This window comes from Osmia bicornis, chromosome 4 (genome assembly GCF_907164935.1).
Source record: "Osmia bicornis bicornis chromosome 4, iOsmBic2.1, whole genome shotgun sequence".
Taxonomy (NCBI): Eukaryota; Metazoa; Arthropoda; class Insecta; order Hymenoptera; family Megachilidae; genus Osmia; species Osmia bicornis.
Window position 1 is genome coordinate 11,979,917 of NC_060219.1, and position 18,131 is coordinate 11,998,047.

General features: G+C 42.7%; 1 protein-coding gene across 2 annotated transcripts in view; it reads right to left on the bottom strand.

Annotated features, from left to right (window-relative positions):
- The window catches only part of LOC114879556 (AT-rich interactive domain-containing protein 2), a 32,378-nt gene that overhangs the window by 5,366 nt on the left and 8,881 nt on the right, over positions 1–18,131 (bottom strand). For both annotated transcript variants that reach the window (XM_029194562.2, XM_029194560.2), the window contains exons 3-10: positions 12,187–12,284; positions 9,456–9,607; positions 3,441–3,913; positions 2,806–3,323; positions 2,044–2,432; positions 1,735–1,951; positions 1,262–1,652; positions 28–378 (exon numbers count right to left, since the gene is read on the bottom strand). In XM_029194562.2, coding sequence (XP_029050395.2) covers positions 28–378; positions 1,262–1,652; positions 1,735–1,951; positions 2,044–2,432; positions 2,806–3,323; positions 3,441–3,913; positions 9,456–9,607; positions 12,187–12,284 — 2,589 coding nt within the window. The remainder of the gene's footprint in view (positions 1–27; positions 379–1,261; positions 1,653–1,734; positions 1,952–2,043; positions 2,433–2,805; positions 3,324–3,440; positions 3,914–9,455; positions 9,608–12,186; positions 12,285–18,131) is intronic.

An 18,131-nucleotide genomic window follows, 5' to 3' on the forward strand; every position in this document is an offset into this window, starting at 1 on the left:
TTCATTGTTAATGTACAACAATGATACCTGGTTGCTGGTTATTAGCTGGTTGGCACTGATGCTGGATGCGATGCTAGCAGTAGTGTTTGTTACACAGGCAGTAGGGGTAGACACACAAGTCGCAGCAGTACTGGGCATGCAGTCGCTGCTGACCGTTACCTTAGTAGCCAGAAGGCTTTTTATTATGGAACTGGACGTGGTACCGCTTCGATTATCTTCCTTTGCAACTACCTGGATAGTTTGTGATTGCTGTTGTACTTGCTGCGGCTGGTGTTGTACTTGTTGCGGTTGTTGCTGTTGTAACTGTTGCTGCTGCGTTTGTATTTGCGAACCACTAGACAGCAATGCTTGGCTCAGATGAGGATGCGATACTGACACCTAAGTAACAATGATATTACTATAACATATTTCATAGCAAGAGAAGTATTTATTTCCTTATTTTTAGATGCAGCTTAGAAAAATAAAAAGTTTTTCAACATTATGCTATATAACAGTGTTCGTTTGAATATTTGCTAATTCGAATGTACAGTATCATCGTTTCACACAAATGGTTAATTTATACACGAGACTAAACAACTGATCCTATTTCGTATGAAACTGATAAGGCATAACAGTTAGACACATTCTCGTAATGGCACTATGTTTATTATTAAGCATGATATGAATCAAATAAAACGAGTGAAATTAGCTGGTTTGAAAACAAAAAGTATAGTTGTTATAATAATATAAGATATAGCATTATACTATGATAGATACAGATTTCAGTTGCACAGAAAGTATTCCAAGTAATATATATATATATATTTAAGAAATTAAAGAATCTAAATCATGCAGTAATTAAATCCTTTGAGACGTAAGACACGATAAAATTAAAATACCGATCAAACTTTATGAATATGAACGTATAAAATGGTAATTTATAATTATCTATCTTTAATTATGTACATAGGTTTGCAGTTAAGTCCCGTTTATGCGAAACGAAAGAGAATTATATTCATTACGTTTCGCAATGAATTGTAGAAGAAAGTTATAAGCATTTTAAGGGAAATTTCTGTTTCGAATAACCTGGACTTCACCATTTGTACATCTACTTATCTGCATGCAGATGTAGCGATGGAGTACACAGGATTCGATGCATGCAAAATGTAAATTTGTTAAGGAAAGCCCATATTATATAATAGCGTTGTGAAACCATAACCAAAATAAGAACCAAGGTCATGAATGGTAGAGAGAATGGTAGAAAGCTAGGGTTTGGACCCACCTGACTTTTAGAATCAACCTTGGTGACTGGATTTTGGGATTGATTTACAGTGTTTGAGGTATTGGAGGGTGGTTTTGGTGGGGCAGATAATTGGGCTTTCAGAATAGGCGATGCTGGGGCAGGAATTCTTGGAGGCCCAGATGCAGGATTGTCTAGGGCCGTGCTATCAGGAGCAGGACTTATATTCTTGATTGTACGCTGTTGTACGGGAAGCACCTTTACTGGCGTTGCGTTGACTGCTGTAATTGGAGCTGTGTTAGTCCCAACCGCAGTTTGGCTCGGATAAGTTACTTGGGGAGGTGTTGCCCGTACTCTGATTCCTTCATAATACTGAGTACCACTTGTTTCACCTTTCAACGGATTTGGTCCGACGCTTCCACCAAATACAGATCTGTAAATAAATTTTTAACGATAAACCAATTATAAACCTCGTACAATTGTCATAAATTCTAAAGACCGGCCAGGTAAATCACCTAACGCATCTTGGAAAATGAAGCGGAGCAATTACGCCTCTCCTGCCGATTTTTGTGCAGCAACCGAGATATTTCTTGTACAATTCTTCTTGCTCTATACGTACACCTGGTGTAGGTTCAAAGGTAGCTCTTAACCAACTTAGAGCAAATTGCTCGTTTTCCTGTATGATTTGTTGATGCGCGTGCTGTTGAATGGAATTATTTGCCTCGACTGCTTCTGAAGAAGGATATTTAAACAGCAGGTGTTATAAATTAATCGATATTTGTCATATATCATTTATATACATATATATATATGTTAAAACGTACTGTGCGTAGTAGATTTTGTTACTGTCGCAGCTGGAGTAGTAGGTCGCGAAGGTGCCGGGCTAACGGGAGCTGGTGTTGCAGTAACTGTAGCTGGAGTAGACGGTACAGACGATGAGACTGTCGCCGCAGCTGGTGCGGTAGCGGTGATCGGAGTGTTTTGAGTAGTGTTCGGTGGTGCCGCTACAGTGGACACTGTTTCGATTACCCTCATCAAGATACAAGCCTTCGGTCCGTAACTTTGCGCTTCTACAGTAACAAGGGCGACTAACGTGTCAATAGCTCCGCGTACCCGCGCGACGCTAGTACATGGTCTTTCACCCAAAGAAGTCAAAGCATACAAACATTCCAAGGTATATACTAAAAGAGCTATGTCGTTCAAAGCTAAAAACCTGAAAAACAAACACAAATTCTTTATATAACGCGTGTTTTTAATACGTCAAACATGTATATTCTTTATCGATAACGAATACATTGCGTGAATAAAATCCTCCACAGTATGATTATCTACCAATATATTGCAACATACAAATCGTGATACATTATTCTTTATCTTTTACAATTCTAGACTTGAATATTTGTTAAACATAAATGATGTACATGTAGATAAACATAATGCAGAGGGATTTTTCTAAAACCTTATATATCGAAAGTAGTTTAAACTAAATTTTTACCAAAACATTTTTCTGCAAGTATAAATTATTCTAATCGCATAGTGATATATCGTTATCATTGAATATAAAAGTTATTTTACAAAAAATTCACCTGCATATAAGTTCATATACATTGTCCTCTAATCCAAATGTAACAATTTCTTCATTACTGTCTTGTTGGCTAATTTTATTAAGCACCTCCAAGCAGGATATAACAATGAACCTGTCTTGGGATTCAATTCCCTTTGCCACACATGACAACACAACATCTGTTATCCTCTCACCGGCCTCTTTTAAGATTATTTCATTCGCTATGTTTCCTAGTATGTCAAAACCAAGTTGATGTAAATTGCTCCACCTTGCTCTCACGCATAATAATACAAATCTCAAGAAACATCGATTCCTTCCTAATACGGCTGCGTTTTCCGGTGTAAAACTTAGATTCCGCAAAATAGATGCTATCTGAAGGACACGTTGACCATAAGGATCTTGCGTGCCCAGCGTCCGTCCAACACAAAACAAGTCTTTATCCTCTTCTTCAAACTTTATGGAGTTTTGGTTCTGATCTCCTCTCAGATTGTCATCTTGATGAGACCCTGTTGGATCCAATCTTGGACAATCTTGAGGTACCTGAAACGATACAAAATTTTCTTTTACTTACATTGAAACAATTGCAAATTTTACTCGGAACGGCTGTAATCGTCTTGAAGAGAGGCGAAGCTGAGAAGCAACAATTTTTTATCTTACCCCTTCGACTTCCATCGACGTAGAAGCATCATCGTTCTCCGTCGTCGATGAGGCGGTGCTTTTGTTTTGCTTCTCTTTTTCTAAGATCTTCCGCCTAGAGAACGTTTGCGGACTCGCAGTCGGTTTCTTCATGAACGCCCTCTCGTTCGTCAGGTCGATCACGTCCTGAGAGTCGAGAACGTCCGACCAAAAGGAGTTGATCGAGTAATTCCTTACGCGAGAGTAGACCTCGATGAAGAGTTGCCGCGTGCCCGGCGAATCGAAAACGCCCGCGTGAGCGAGAAGAATGTTCACCAACCGGGGATACTTATCGAGACGTAAAATGTGTTTGCCCTCGTTCGACAATAAGGTGCAAACGTTGATGGCAAAGTCTTGCTCGTTGGGAAGAGGGGAGAGGAGCGAGAGTGCGAGCTTATCGTAGTTGGATGGTTTGTAGAGGTCCGACGAAAGGCCATTGTAGTCACGAAGAGATTCTGCCAAGGACACGAAGAGAAATTGAAAAATTAACACCATTAATCGACGAGACAGTTTTTTTTTTTAAATAAATCACATATGGAAAATCTGCTCTATTTTTTTTTTTTTTTCACGTAGAATCTAAGAAAATAAAAACAGTTTTAGATGGTTTTCGTGTTCGCCTGTTAATAGTGATATCGATTAATTTTGCCAAGCTTAAAGGGAAAGTAGATGCGCTGCTACTAGCTTGACCGGCGACGCTCCGTGCAACTGGTGTGATCGACAAATTACGAGTGTAAGTAGGTTGTACTCGGTCAGGGTCAGACTTCTCTACGAGGCAACGAAAATACCTCGATCGAGCGGAAACCATGCGCGCATCCAACTAATTTTACTAATCGAATAGAGATTATTAGCAAATTTTAACAAACTGATCCCTCCATTTTTTCTATAAAAATGTATAATATAATTACTCGCAATAAACTACCGAAAATTGTAGAATACTTTTCTGAGAACTCATTCGTCTAATAAAAAGTATAAACGTTTATCCAATTCTATATTAGATTAAAATTAAAAAAAAAAATTGAGAACGGGTGTGAATGACCTATTACTTATGCCAGTCTCTCCCAATCTCTTTTTATTAAGACATCCTATATGTATAAGTGCAAGCGCATAAAATACGGATGTCCCTTTATCTCCTACGCGTCGACAATAATCCGCACGCGTTTCGTACGGTGCTTTCTGACATCAAAGTGAACTATGTATTCCTTTCTAACGGTGCGGCACGAGTTTCGTGGAACACTTTTCTTCGTTTCGAGTAGAACTGGAACCGGTAATCGGATTGCTACCAACGGAGCAATATTATCGCAAAATCGCGGTAATCTTTTTAGCCGCAAAACCGCGATCAATATCGCGCCGTCCCGGGAGAAATGCTACCTTTTGCCGGAAACTATGGAACCCAGGGGTCCAACGATGGAACTCCCGTTGACGAGTAAACGAAAAAAAGGAAAAAAAAAAGTTAACAGAGAGGGTAAAAAGGATCGTTGATAAAATTTTTTTTCAGTTTGCCTGAACTGCTTCATAAAAGACTTGAATTAATTGGTCGTATTAAGCGCTCGATTCTTTTCTTTTTTTTCTAATTATTTTATGCAAGAATCGACAAAATTTCTTTGCTGAAGAAGACTATGCATACTAGACGCGGGAAAGTCACATCGTTTATGAATCATGTTCATTGGATATGAATCATGTTCGTCGGTAGGCGCTCGCAAAGGATCATACGTACGGTTCTTTGTAACGTTGATTAGAAATAAAAAAAAAAACGAAGGAAGGCAATAATTCTTGGGACTAATTGAGGACACTTTCGAGAACGAACGAAAAAGGTCATGACTCTAGCAAGAGTAATGAGTTGACTTCGATTAACCAAGTAAAGATTCGCTTCCAGGCCTACTAGTTAACAGGACTTTCCTAGCTCCATCTTGACCTAATTCTACCGCTTCATCTAATCGGTTAAGCAAATCTTTGCTTGAGCTTATCGAGCTCCGCATTACAATAATGAAAAAATGTACTTGTAATTTCTGCTACCGATCTCGATCAGTAAAACGCAGTTTTAATCTATAAAATCATCGAATAGGAACGTTTACATCAAGTAAAATCGAAGTTGACATTTAATTCGTGCGTTTATACTGCTATACACGAACTGTAGATCGTATTTAATAACTGCAATTGCTTCTCGTGTAACGCCTATCAGTCACGATTACTTTACTCTTATCCAACACGCAGTCTCACCTCCACTGTTTGCCTTTAAATAGGACGTGAAAGAGAACAACGTTCAATCAAATTATTATTTTGTTCATAAAGGTTCAGAGTACATTTTTAAATATATTCTAAGATTGCTTAGAAAGGAAAGAATAAAAAATTTTCTTCCTGTGAAATTACATGTACGGTTTACTGATGTTGATAATACGCAGAGAATGTGTTTGACACGGTGCCAAATGTTGGCGGAAATTCTAAAAGGAGGTGCTCGTAAACTGTTTTCGCTCGATTCTTCTCGGCGATCAAAAATAGTATAAATGTTCGGTATAAAAAGTTGTAGTTTATACCGAAAATTCACAATAACCTGTAATTTGATAAATTAATGTTTATGTGATTGTCACGAAGACGTTGACGAAGATAATGCAGCCGATGCGCAGCAAGTAGAATCATTTCTCATTCTTCGTTTTGATAACAATGGAGGAACGGCTAATGCACGCATGTTGTCTTTTCCCGCGTTCTGTCAATGCACTCGTGAGTAAATGAACGGCCTTACAAGAAACGACCGATAACCGATAGAAGGAGTAATTTAAGCTTCTGCTTTGCTTCTCGATCGTAAACACTGAAGAATGCAAAGAAAAAGCAAACTGAACATCTACATTTTTATATGTTTTTTTTTTTAGTTCGAAAATTATATTATACGAATAAATTGTCCAAGTTGGAATCGCTTAAGTTAATAAAAAATATTGAATTCATTTTGATTCGATATCTCGGCGGTAAGAATTTACTTGGTAAGAGGTGTTAAATTCCCGGTGTGGATAAGGGCATAATTTTGGAGTGATGCGCAAGGTGCGCAAGGGGAGCTGCGCACGCGACGGTGCTAATTGGCCGTAAAGCACGACAAACGTTGTAACAAGCTATGCCGCGCTGCTGTGACCAGTGGCATAGAGCACTCGCGTGTATCGATGGCACGCAATCTAGACGTCACCGATCGCACGAGCGACCGCCGCCGCGCCGGTTCGGTTCCCTCCTGTATGACGGTAAAATTCAGGCAACGCGGTAACCCACGGGATAAATAGAGACAGAGAGAGAAAGGGTAGCGTAGCGTTGGAAATGTTAGTGGGGGGTTAGAATCGGGAATTACGGAGCATCGCGCATGCGTCCAGAGCGCTGTATTACACTGGGAGGATCGAGGAGTCGCGGCACACGTATCCCCGCAAACGCTTATTGATTGTGACTCTCGCATCGTGTCTCCCTCTTCTGTCTGCGCTTCTTTATCGTTCCTCTCCCTTTTATATTTCTATCTCTTTTGAGCTTCCGTTTCTTTTACCATCTCTAGGTTTCCCTGCGGTTTTTCGTCTCAAAACGCGCATACTTTTCATTCCAACCGACAAAACGACCGACGGAGCACACGGATACGTTTCGTCTCCGCAATTTCGATTATTTTCACTCGCGAATTCATTCGCGAAGCTCGCGGGAAACTTGTGTGTATTTTAGTAAAGAGAATTTAATTAACGCCATAAATTTGAATACGACGCGTGTATATAAGTGTGATTTATGCGTACGTAGTGTACGTAATTACCATTTCCATGCGAGGCAATTTCCTTATTTTCTTCTCGATTTTTGGAATTTAAATTTCATTAACCTTCGAGTATTTCTATTGCGAAGTTGGAAATATTTATCTCAAAATAGCCGCGTAATAGTTGCGAAATATTAATAAAATAAAATAATGAACAAATTGAGTCTTCGTGATCGTATGAATCATTTTTGTCGAATTAGGAGTTGGGAGAGCGTCGGTGAGCTCACTGACGTCCAAGTACAACTGAACGACTACGCGTAGCGAATACTTAACAAACGGTTTAGCGCGCGCATCACGCAACTTGGACGCCTCGATATAATGTTACGCATGATCGCGCGCATACAGTACGAGGAACAGATAGGACTTTGCACTGATACACGCTTCTTAAGCGTAACATTGATTTTGCGGTGCACGCCCATCGTTTCATCGGCAAATGATGCTGTCGTTATAACTGTAAACACGATTGTTACAGATTTTATAAAAAAAGAAAGAAAGAAAGAAAATTTCTTTCGATATGGAAACACATCGAGCTACACCTACGCGACGTTGTAGGTAATCTATGAGGAAACAAGTACTCTTGAAATTTATACGAACAACTTAGAAAGTTACTTTCGAAATGTATAATCGAAGCTACGCGTTGGTCAAGCCAATGAGAAAGTCAACGTCTTCCATCGAGTCGATGAAGAAAAAAAAAAAAAGTATAGCATGCGAGCCGAGGCGAACGTCACCGTCTGCGGTGCGGTCGGGTCAATCCCGGAGTTTCAGCGAATTCAGTCGACGTGGTTGAAGCGGTCGAAAGTGGTAAGTTACCAAACGTTCGGCACCCAAGCGTTCCCGGTGTGTCGGAGTCGTATTCATAACGAAGGTGTGGGGTAAATGGCTGCAAAGGAGCGATGAAGAGAGAATGATGGGAGTTGGTGGAGGGATGTGGTAGCGGTAGCAGTTCGGCATCAAGCCGTGAGTCGATCATACGCAGGCGCAGAAAATATAGACCCGCGTTCCGACAGTCGTAGCGCGGCTACGGAGGTGTATGCGTGTTCTATGTGTGTCATGATTATTGCCCATTAAATTATCTTGCACACGTTGAGCGCGTTCTACTCTCACTCATGATACACGGGGCCTTTGCGAATGTATATAGGTGGTAGTGTACGTGTTAGAGGAGGTATACGCGTATATCTGGATACGTATGTATCGTGTACACGCACGTATTTGTTCCCTGCCAGACTGGGGGCTGCTCTCTATCTCTATATCCCTCTCTCGCCCGACAACAGCTCCACAGAAGCACGTCAATAACCCGTTGCCGCCTCCGACATGCGGCATATAGTGCATTTATAGCGCGAGCTGTGCGCGCACATGTGCACCCAACACATATTAACCGATGCTTTTTTTATGAAACGAGTTTTGGGGCTTTCACCTGTTTCCAGCCCGAGCCTCTTGCACGCGTCGCGCAGCGCCACGCCACAGACGTATGTACATACACTACATACTACTTCGGCTGCTCTCTTTTCTTTTTCCTCGATTCTAATCCTTTTCCTCAAAGTACCGTGTCGTTTCGACTGAGATTAACGACGAAACGTAAATATCGTCGCTCAAGTGTCGGAAAATGTGAAACGATAACGGGCACGCGTGCAGCAGCCAGTGCGTTCGAAACTAATTGGGGCCGCGTGTAATTAAACGAGAAAATATTTTTCTTTTGTACAAAGGTGCAGTCGAATAAAAATCTGTAGGTAGCAGATCCTAAATGTAGCCACCCACCAATTTTCGATGGTTGTTTTTTGTCAACGCGAATAGACCGTAACGGCGAATAAAAAAAATTGCTAACGTAGCGAATTATTGAACCGTATAGCACTCGTATCCACACACGCGTATAGCTGTCGTTCGTTTGAGAGCGAGCGAGATAGGTCGATCGTAGCGGGAAAGAGCGAGAAAAATAGAGGAACAATGCGCGGTGGAAAACGCATTTGAAAGTCGTTCGAGCGTGTGTGGACGTGCATACGAAATGCAACGAGTGCACACACGAGGAAGTTGGTAAAACGATTTAGCGAAAACGATTGTAAATTCCGCGGTTGATTCAGCAAATGTTACGGGCTTTCCATACGACAAAAGTGTGATCGGAAATTAAGGGTGAAGTTTGAAAGCAGCGATCGTAGAAAACCTGATGTAACTGCGATCCTTCTATGAATAGAGCAGAATTTACATATATTAAGTTTAACACCTTTACTTTGAAGAATGATTACCTGCAACGTTGTGTTGATGATGATTATAAGTAAGAGGAACGGAGTGTAATGCCCTGGCAGACCATTTTCTGTGTCTAGAATCCTCGTCGTCGTCGTCGGCTTGTTGGCCATCCTCTCCCAGGAAATGTACCTTTTCGTACCTGTCCAAATACCTGAAACAAGGTGTTCCACTGTCAGATGATTCGTTGTCTACGACAAGAAAGATATATGACTCCAGTTTCTATTCACATGAATATTCGCCCAGTCATCTTTGGTACATCAAATATTTTTGCACTTAATACCTGAATCTCGTGCAATCATAAATCAAACATATGGAAAAGGAAAGAAAACCAGTACAAAGATATTTTTCGTGTCTGCATCATCGTCGAGCCATCGTCGACTCGTTTTAGCGTTAATTATATTTGATCGTAAGAAAGAAAATGAAAAATGAAAGAGCCAAGTAAAGCAGAAAATGGACAATTAGTCATTATTAAAATGCGCGCTCCGTTCGAGTACGAGAAACAAAGACATTTCCAGTCGAAAAGGGAAAGACTGTCAAGGTATACAATCAACTTCGAAGACAATCGTTCCTTTGTATCGTGACTTTACGGTATAAAAGACAACTGAACGTAACGGAATACGAATGTATCCTTCTCTGTTCTTATTCCAAATGGTAATGGTAATAGTCAAAGAAAATATAACTTGAATACGTTGCCTTCGACAACGTCTGTTGCATCCCTTTTCCAAATCATTCTCAAAGTTGATGCGAAGAAAAGATGATAGGTACGTTTCATGAGATAGATGATTCTTGTAAATTTGTAAAAAAAAATATTGTTCCTAATCTTAATTATCGAAATGAAATTGATGATTTGACGACCGTACGATCTCCCAGTTAGCCAAGACACCCTGCATAGGAAGAGAGGAGAGGACACAGAGTCGTGGGTGGGCGAAAGAAAGTGGTGGGGGTAGGTGTAGTAGATCCATTCATGCACCAACGTAGAGTACGGAAGGTGCAGGCGTTGGAGTACCCAGCCAGAGCCTGATTGGCCGTTGCTGGGTGCAGACTGAGCACAGACACTTTGACTACTACTGTGGCCTGTCGTCGCCGTCGTCGTCGTCGTCGCCGTCGCCGTCGCCGTCGCCGTCGTCGCTGGCGTCGATTGTACAATGTGTGTAGATTGGGAGTAGGAAAGCGTCTACTAAACGTGCTTGCTCTCTGGCGAGTGTAGGGTCCGGCAGAATCACGTGTCCCGTATCTGGATCATCGCACGGCCGCGGCCGTCTATGAATGAACGGCACGCGTTTGAGAAACCCCTACGGTACCCCTTACAACATCCCTTCAGGAGGTTCTCCCTTATAAAGAATGTTACTCAAATCTCTCTACTCCCAATGTTCGTGTAATTTTTAATATAACGTAGGACTAGAAAAAAAAATATTTCAAGTTAGGATAGTTATCTTAATACTTTTCTACGTAGAACGTTCCCAAGAAACGACCTACGTAAAGAACAAACGGTGGAATATTCTTGGTCCGTGAATTGCATGGATAATATTACACTTATGTAACTCGCTACAAGTTAACGAGATTATATCTCTCTGATTGCTCTATACGGACGATCTATTTCCTCTTGGTAACAAGAAAATTCTAGACATTAGCTCATGAATATTTATAATTCGTGTATTTGAATATCTTGAATCATCGTTGATCCATTGTTACTTTGAAATCTGAAGGTTCGAGATAACGAGTAAGGTGATACGACAATTGAAGAGAAACAAATTATGATTAGTCATTCGATTGATATAAATAAAAATTCTATTTCACAAAAGGTACATCCCGCATCGTTGAAAGGGCCAGTTGTAGAAGTAGAATGAACTGGGAAGAATCGAACGCGTTTGTCCTTGTTTGCAACCGGTGAGACACGGTGGTAACGAGCTTGCAGAGAGCTTACCCGGAGAAAGAGACAGAGAGAGGACAGCGACTCAGGAACCACGTGGCTCGTCAGCGAAGCCGGTATGAATGAACGAATGAACGAACGTACGAACGTACTATACGATACGAAAAATGGTGGTGGGGGGTAGAGGTAGCAGTGCCGATACGCGGTGGTGGCCGACACGCGGTAAAACGTCGCTGCTCTCCTACTCTTGCAGACGCTCGCGGACTGCCAGACATAATGGAGCATCGTGGTGGTATGACAATCGCAGGGCTACCGGGAAACTTGCCACGAATCGTTTCTATCGCGCCCGTGGCCATTCAACTGTAACGCGTCTTATCACGCTGATCATCATCAGCCACTGTTATCTCGAATTTTCTATAATCAATTGATTAGTCAAAGAAAGGATAAGACGAATTCTGAATTGGGTTAGCACTTTTGCTGACGCACGACGCGGCATCGCGTGCTCGATTGGCAACCTTTTAATGAAAAAAATATAGCTTGGCCTGAAGAGACCTATATAGGGCCCTCGAGAGAGGTCCCCATCCGCAAGGAATGCTGCATTCACTGACCAGAAGTATCAGGTGTCTAGGAAGGGCTGTAAAATAAACAGGCAACGGTATCCTTTAAAGGCGGAAGTTAAAACACCCGTCGAACTACAATTTCACTTCCGCATCATCCTCTCTGGGTCAACGACTGCTGTTCCTTGCGGATGTAGGGTAACGAGCTTCGACAGACGATTCAGGGGTGTGTAGTTCCAAGTAACAAGCAACAATATACGACGCTGCTACTTTTTAAGTTAAATAGCATATTTTACCGCTTACCTAAGGTAAATTTGTTTAAGGCCAACCCCGCTATTCACGCAACCCTTCGGTAGATGGAATTGTTCGCACAACGATGTCCACTCGTTCCGAAGGTTAACCTGAAACATATAAAAATGAATTAGATAAAAACGAACCTTTTTACTGCGGCTTACCTAACCAAGTACATAAGTAAAATATTCAAAGTTTGATCGTTCGTTTATGGTTGAGCGCAAACCACTCTCGAGGACGCGAATATATAAAAAAACGCGATCCATCAGTAGTCGAACGCGAATATGCTGAGAAAGAGATAGGATGCTTCCAGGGGAATTCCTGGTAGCGCGAGAGGAGATAAAACGTCCCGGCAGGATATAAATTTCTTTGGCGGTGCTGAAAAAATAACCGACGATCGTGTTACGCGGCACGTACGTACGCACACACGCACACACGCGCGTACACGCATGTGGCAGCGGATGAAGCTGAAGAGAGAAAAAGAGAAAGAAAAAATTCGAGAAAGTGGAGGTGTATAGAAGTAAATTTCGAATCAAATAACGTGGGGGGCGTCGGTGGTTCGAATACTCTTGACGGCCGCCAGTCTGAACGCGTATCTTCGGTATTAATTACCGAAGAGACTAAAAATAAAGTCCAATCGACGGTGCAAGATGAGCAGCAGCGTATCTAAGGAGCAATGGAACGTAATGAAATATCGTGTATAGCCGGAGGGCTCTCCCTGTTGCACGGGTGCATTCGTCGTAAACGGAACAAGAATGGAAGGAGGGAGGCGAGTCGTGAAATCGACATAGGACGGATGGACGGACGGACGGACATACTGGGTCAGTGCTCTCTGGATCCGCGCCCGTTTTCTTTGCTATTCTCGTCACCGCGACGTTCAACCTTATGAATCGGGAATGTGGCGCCCCACTGTGGACGACCTCGCGACATCATCGGCCCTCGTCAGAACGATGCGACGCTTCAACGAACACAAACGGCCACAGGCAATAAGTATCCCTAACAGTCAATGAAGGTGAATGCACGAGCAAAAGAATAATCGAGCAATGCATTTCGATTAAATGCATACAATTATTTTTCAGATCCCTCAGCGGAGAGAACCTTCCAGATGATGCGATTTTTCATATTTTTTCTACTGAGAAATTGTCGTTTGCGAGAAGTCGGTACTTTGGCCCCAGTCATTAGCATTGGTTAGCGCCTGGCAGGCTACTCTACCATTGGCGTATACTTCCAAGAATTTGCTTTCATGTGCTTATTATGTAGCCGCGTATAATAAATCCTTGTACAGAGGGTTACAGAATATGATACATCACTTTTAATTTTCACACTTTGTTTCCTATCTTCCTTATCTTTCCAACAGCTTCTCAAATATTGACTGATAATATGAATTTGTTCACCAGACGCACCCTCTGCGTCGTTGATTCCGAATATAATAATTATATTTGTGAAATTCAACTTTCCGTTTGCTATTATTTTTCACTGTTTCTTTGGTTTAATTACACATTTTAATTAATTTGAAAGATCGAGAGATTAAGTTGGACGCGGAGCTACGAAATCTGGATCACGATTGTGAAAATTGGCGCGAAAAGCTGAAATTAATAGCGCGATCATTACGTAAGCAGCCTTGAATCATTGATAAATGTGACGTGAAAAAGACCCGCCATTTCCGCGTTACTCATCGAACAAAAATCCGTAGCTAGTTACATGTAAAAATTCCTTGTGTCGGTAAAGTATCTAAAACTTTGAAATTATAACGCGTGAACGTAACGCGCTAACTTTTCAACCCCTGTTTCTTACCCTAAGAGAATCGTCAATCCTATGAGAGAATGATAAATAAAGCGATGGAACCGTTTACCTGATCTTATCGGCCATACTACGCGTACCTGGTAATCACACATGTGCTTTATCCGATGTAAAGATACGAATATGGCAAAGACTTTGATATTATGATATAAAACTACCTAACTTTCAGGGGCCTCTTATTAGTCATTAATCCTTCTGACCTGACGCTTCATACCGATAATGTAATTTGAAGTTCCGGTCACCAGTGAAAGAGTAGAAGAATCGGCGAACCACCCTATACCTAAGATCATTGTACCATTTTGATTTGATTGATAAAAGAGTGAGATTCGTTGAGCGTAGAATGCACACACCCATATATAGATATATAGGATATAGTGGCGCCGATTAGGTAGGACGGTACACGCGGTTCCCTGTCTGGCCTGTAATCGTACGACTTTGCTTGACCTTGGTAGTATGAATTACAAACGCGCATGCGCGGGGACGTTCTTCGAGAGCGTCGAACGTATCCACTCCACGTGTTTGGCGGCTCCGAGGGACTACATGATGAAAGTGTCTTTTGCCGCCGCCACCACGTGCTCGTTGGGGTAGGACATGGTCTCTCTTACTCTCTCTCCCACCCCCTCTCGAGCCGGTACTCTTCACTCTCTCTCCCCGACCCTCAGCCGTTGTACCGCTGCAACGACTGCCGTCGCTACTCTGCCTACAGGTCCGGCGCGCAGCGCGTTCCGTTCCGTTCCGTTTTCTTCTTCTATCGCGCGCTATCGGCTTTTCCGTATTTCCAGCAATTTACCGCGACCTGCGCGCGCGCCACGGTCCTATCGCGAACCATTTTCTTCCTCGTTTTGTTTATCAACTTGACTGACTGCCCTACTGGTGACCATTGACCCCAGTCACACGTTCGAACCCCTTTTGCCTTCCTACGATCTTCTTAATTACAATGTTAAAGCTATCAAAGATTTTCGTTATAATTAAACCAACTGGAAAAGGGTTCATTTTACCCCTTTGCTCCGAAGAACTACGAGTTCCGAGCACGAGGGCACATTTATCTTTCATCGGCTATAAAGTGAAACCAGCACCGTCGCTCGTAATGCTGAAAGCAGTTGGCTGCTGCTGGTGTACTCGTTGGAAAAAGAGGATAAATCATTACTCCTAACGCTCTCCTTTCAATCCCCGTGAATGTCGTTAGGCGCGATATCGATGACGTTGCTGACAGTATGCATCAACGGTATTCAGTAATTCCCGAGTAAGTCCAATCTATTTGGTAATTGCAACTGCAGTTGCAATGAAGCTTGCTATACCGAGAACGTCGACATAGTAGATTCTTACTAATGAAATAGCTAATTTATTTAGCATACTATCGATAGTTAAACTATGCTTCAAAAAATGATATGTTTCAAAGCAACAAATTGTTTCCCGGATGTAAGCCGTGTCTAGAAGGGACATATTTCAATCTTTTCGTCGGCATTGCAACCAGTCTCGTCAGGGGTTTAAGGACGCGCTAATACTCGATATGAGAGTGCTCTAAGACCCCTACTTTATACGTGGATGGGGTGTCTGAATATTCTGAGCACAGATTATCCAACAGTTATTAGAAATTTCTATGACTACAAGTAGATCTTTTATTGAAAACTCCTGTGACCCAAGGATCAATTCCTCCGCATCACGATACCCTTCGAAAGGGGTCACCACCCCTGGATGTAATCCGTGGTAAGGGTGGTCCAGCGATGCGAAAAGAATCCTTGCAACCAAGGCACGGATACACTGGTCAAGGAGAGAAAACGAAACTGGCAGACTGGCGATTCTGGCGTTGACGGTGCGACGACCAGCGTCGAGGAGATTCGCTTTACCTTGGATAGCGTCGCGTCGCGTCGCGTTGCGGCAACGGCCCTGTGGTGGCAAAGCAGAAAGCAAGTTGGATCGCGGAGAGAGAGCCCCACCATCACGTGGGCTCGCAGGCCCACGGCACACGACTGACAGTTCCCAGTCAGCTGATCGTCCACCGAGGAGGGTGAGGAGGTAGCAGTAGAGCAGCAGTTGTAGCACGAACCAAGAGGTGGAGGTGGTGGAGGTGGCGGAGGAGGAAGGGAAGGAGGGCGGAGGGGTTGGCGACGCGCAGTCTGCCGCCGTCGTCGTCGTCGGGATCAGCTGATCGGTGGAGGTGTGCTGGTGACTGACTGACTGACTGTGAACTCTGAATGAACGAACGGATGAAGAAGTCTTCGCTCGCGTGCGTACACGTATAGGGAGAGCTGGCTCTCGGGGGAGGGGGAGAGCGAGAGCGCGTATGCGCGCGTGCCTGCCTAACTATGCGCCAGAGCATTCGCGAGGGAGCGAACGAGTGTTTAGTATCAACGGAAGTGTCCCAGGACAGAGGCCAGGATGACCTAGTCTCGCTCTCTACACGCCCGGCCACCTTCGACTCCACCGGCTACCGTATGGGGTTGCTCCTGAACACGTGCTCTTGCCTCCGTTACACTTCATTTCGCGCCAACAAACATCGTAAAACGACCGCTCGTTACCGAGTTTCTTGCAATCACAATTTCATTCTTCTCATTACCTATCAACTGTTACAATTAACTCGCTGATTAAGGTTTCACCGATGTGAGATGAAATGCGAATGACTCTTGATTGACTCTGATGAACGTTCCACTGGTAAGTGTAACTGTTGAAACGTGACTAAACTATAAGAGGTGGTAAAGAAACGCATCATAGTACTTATGATACCGTAGCACGTATGCAATAATCTTATTGATACCTTCTTGACTCTTTCATTACTGCATCAGTCACCTTGATGAAGTACCCTCGTTATGGGTATAGAGGTATATCTCCCAAATGAAAGGGCTGGATCCCGTGATAGCGACGACGTTACTTGTTATCTTTTAAAAAAGAAACATCCCCACCTGTACGGTTAGATAATCATAAACGGAGCACTTAATAGCAGGGCTGTTTCTCGAGACAATTTACAGAAACGTTGGATCTGGTGAAAAGTTTTGTAGAAACAGTTTAAATCGCGGAAGCTGTGAAACGTGATATTTAGTAGACCGGTTCTGTTGAGCACTTTCTAAAAGCATCTTCTCGCAACATTCCACCCTCTGGTCATGAAAAACAGCCACGCTGTACATTACATCCAGCGCAAACGACTGTGTAGTCGGCTCGGCTAGCTCGAGATTTACATTTTCGCCCGGAAGATTTATTGTACGGCGATGCATCACGAGTTTTACAGCCGCGCAAGCCAACATCTCAGGCAAACGAGAAAGATAATCTTGGGAAGGTCGATTTGCAATTGCGTAACGCCACCACTAACGACGGTGTACACTGTGTATATCTGTCCGCGACACAGTAGACGAGAGTTTATGTTCAGAACAGAGTGCCATCGGCGAGATCAAAGTCACAGTTTCACGGAAACTTTGAGCTTTCAACGTGTTTCGCGGCAAGCGTGTGAATGATCACCGAGCAGTTGGATTATTTTTGTCCGTCGCTTGAATTCATTAAAAAGACAAAGATAGCACAAAAGGTACACCCGTAATTATCATTTGTACATTTTTCGCGGCATCTTCTTTTTTTCTTCATTCGACGATTCCAAGTGCGCGTTCATAATTGCTCTCAATTACCGTGCCCTGTCCTTTAGCCGTGTATGATCGCTCGATTAATGCTTTAATGGACGTGTAGCATTCGGTTTCACGGTAGCGACAGCTTGCCTGTGTACGCGTGTACGTAATCATCGCAATTGAATACTCAATACACACGGGGGGCCATGGGCCATGTAATCCACGACCAGAGAAGAACAGAAACGGTCCCTTGTTCCGTCGGAACATAATAACCAGACGAAATTCGAATATCTATGGACGGTATTTCAGAATCGGTAGGACAATTTGAAATCTCCAATTTGTAACGCGAACTCGATGTTCCGAGAAATCAAACATCTCGCTCTTGGCACCTTCTCATCTCTTATTCATCTTATCCTTCAGATTCGCAAATAACCTATACAAGTGTTTCAAGTGTAATCTCAAGTTAAATTATAATAAAATGTGTTAAAAAGAATTTGAGTATTTCCAGGACACCCTTCATACAGAATAACAACTTACAATACGTAACTACTGGGATACGAATGTTTCAGTTTTCTTTCAGCGAAGTTTATAAAAGTTTGCGCAACAGAA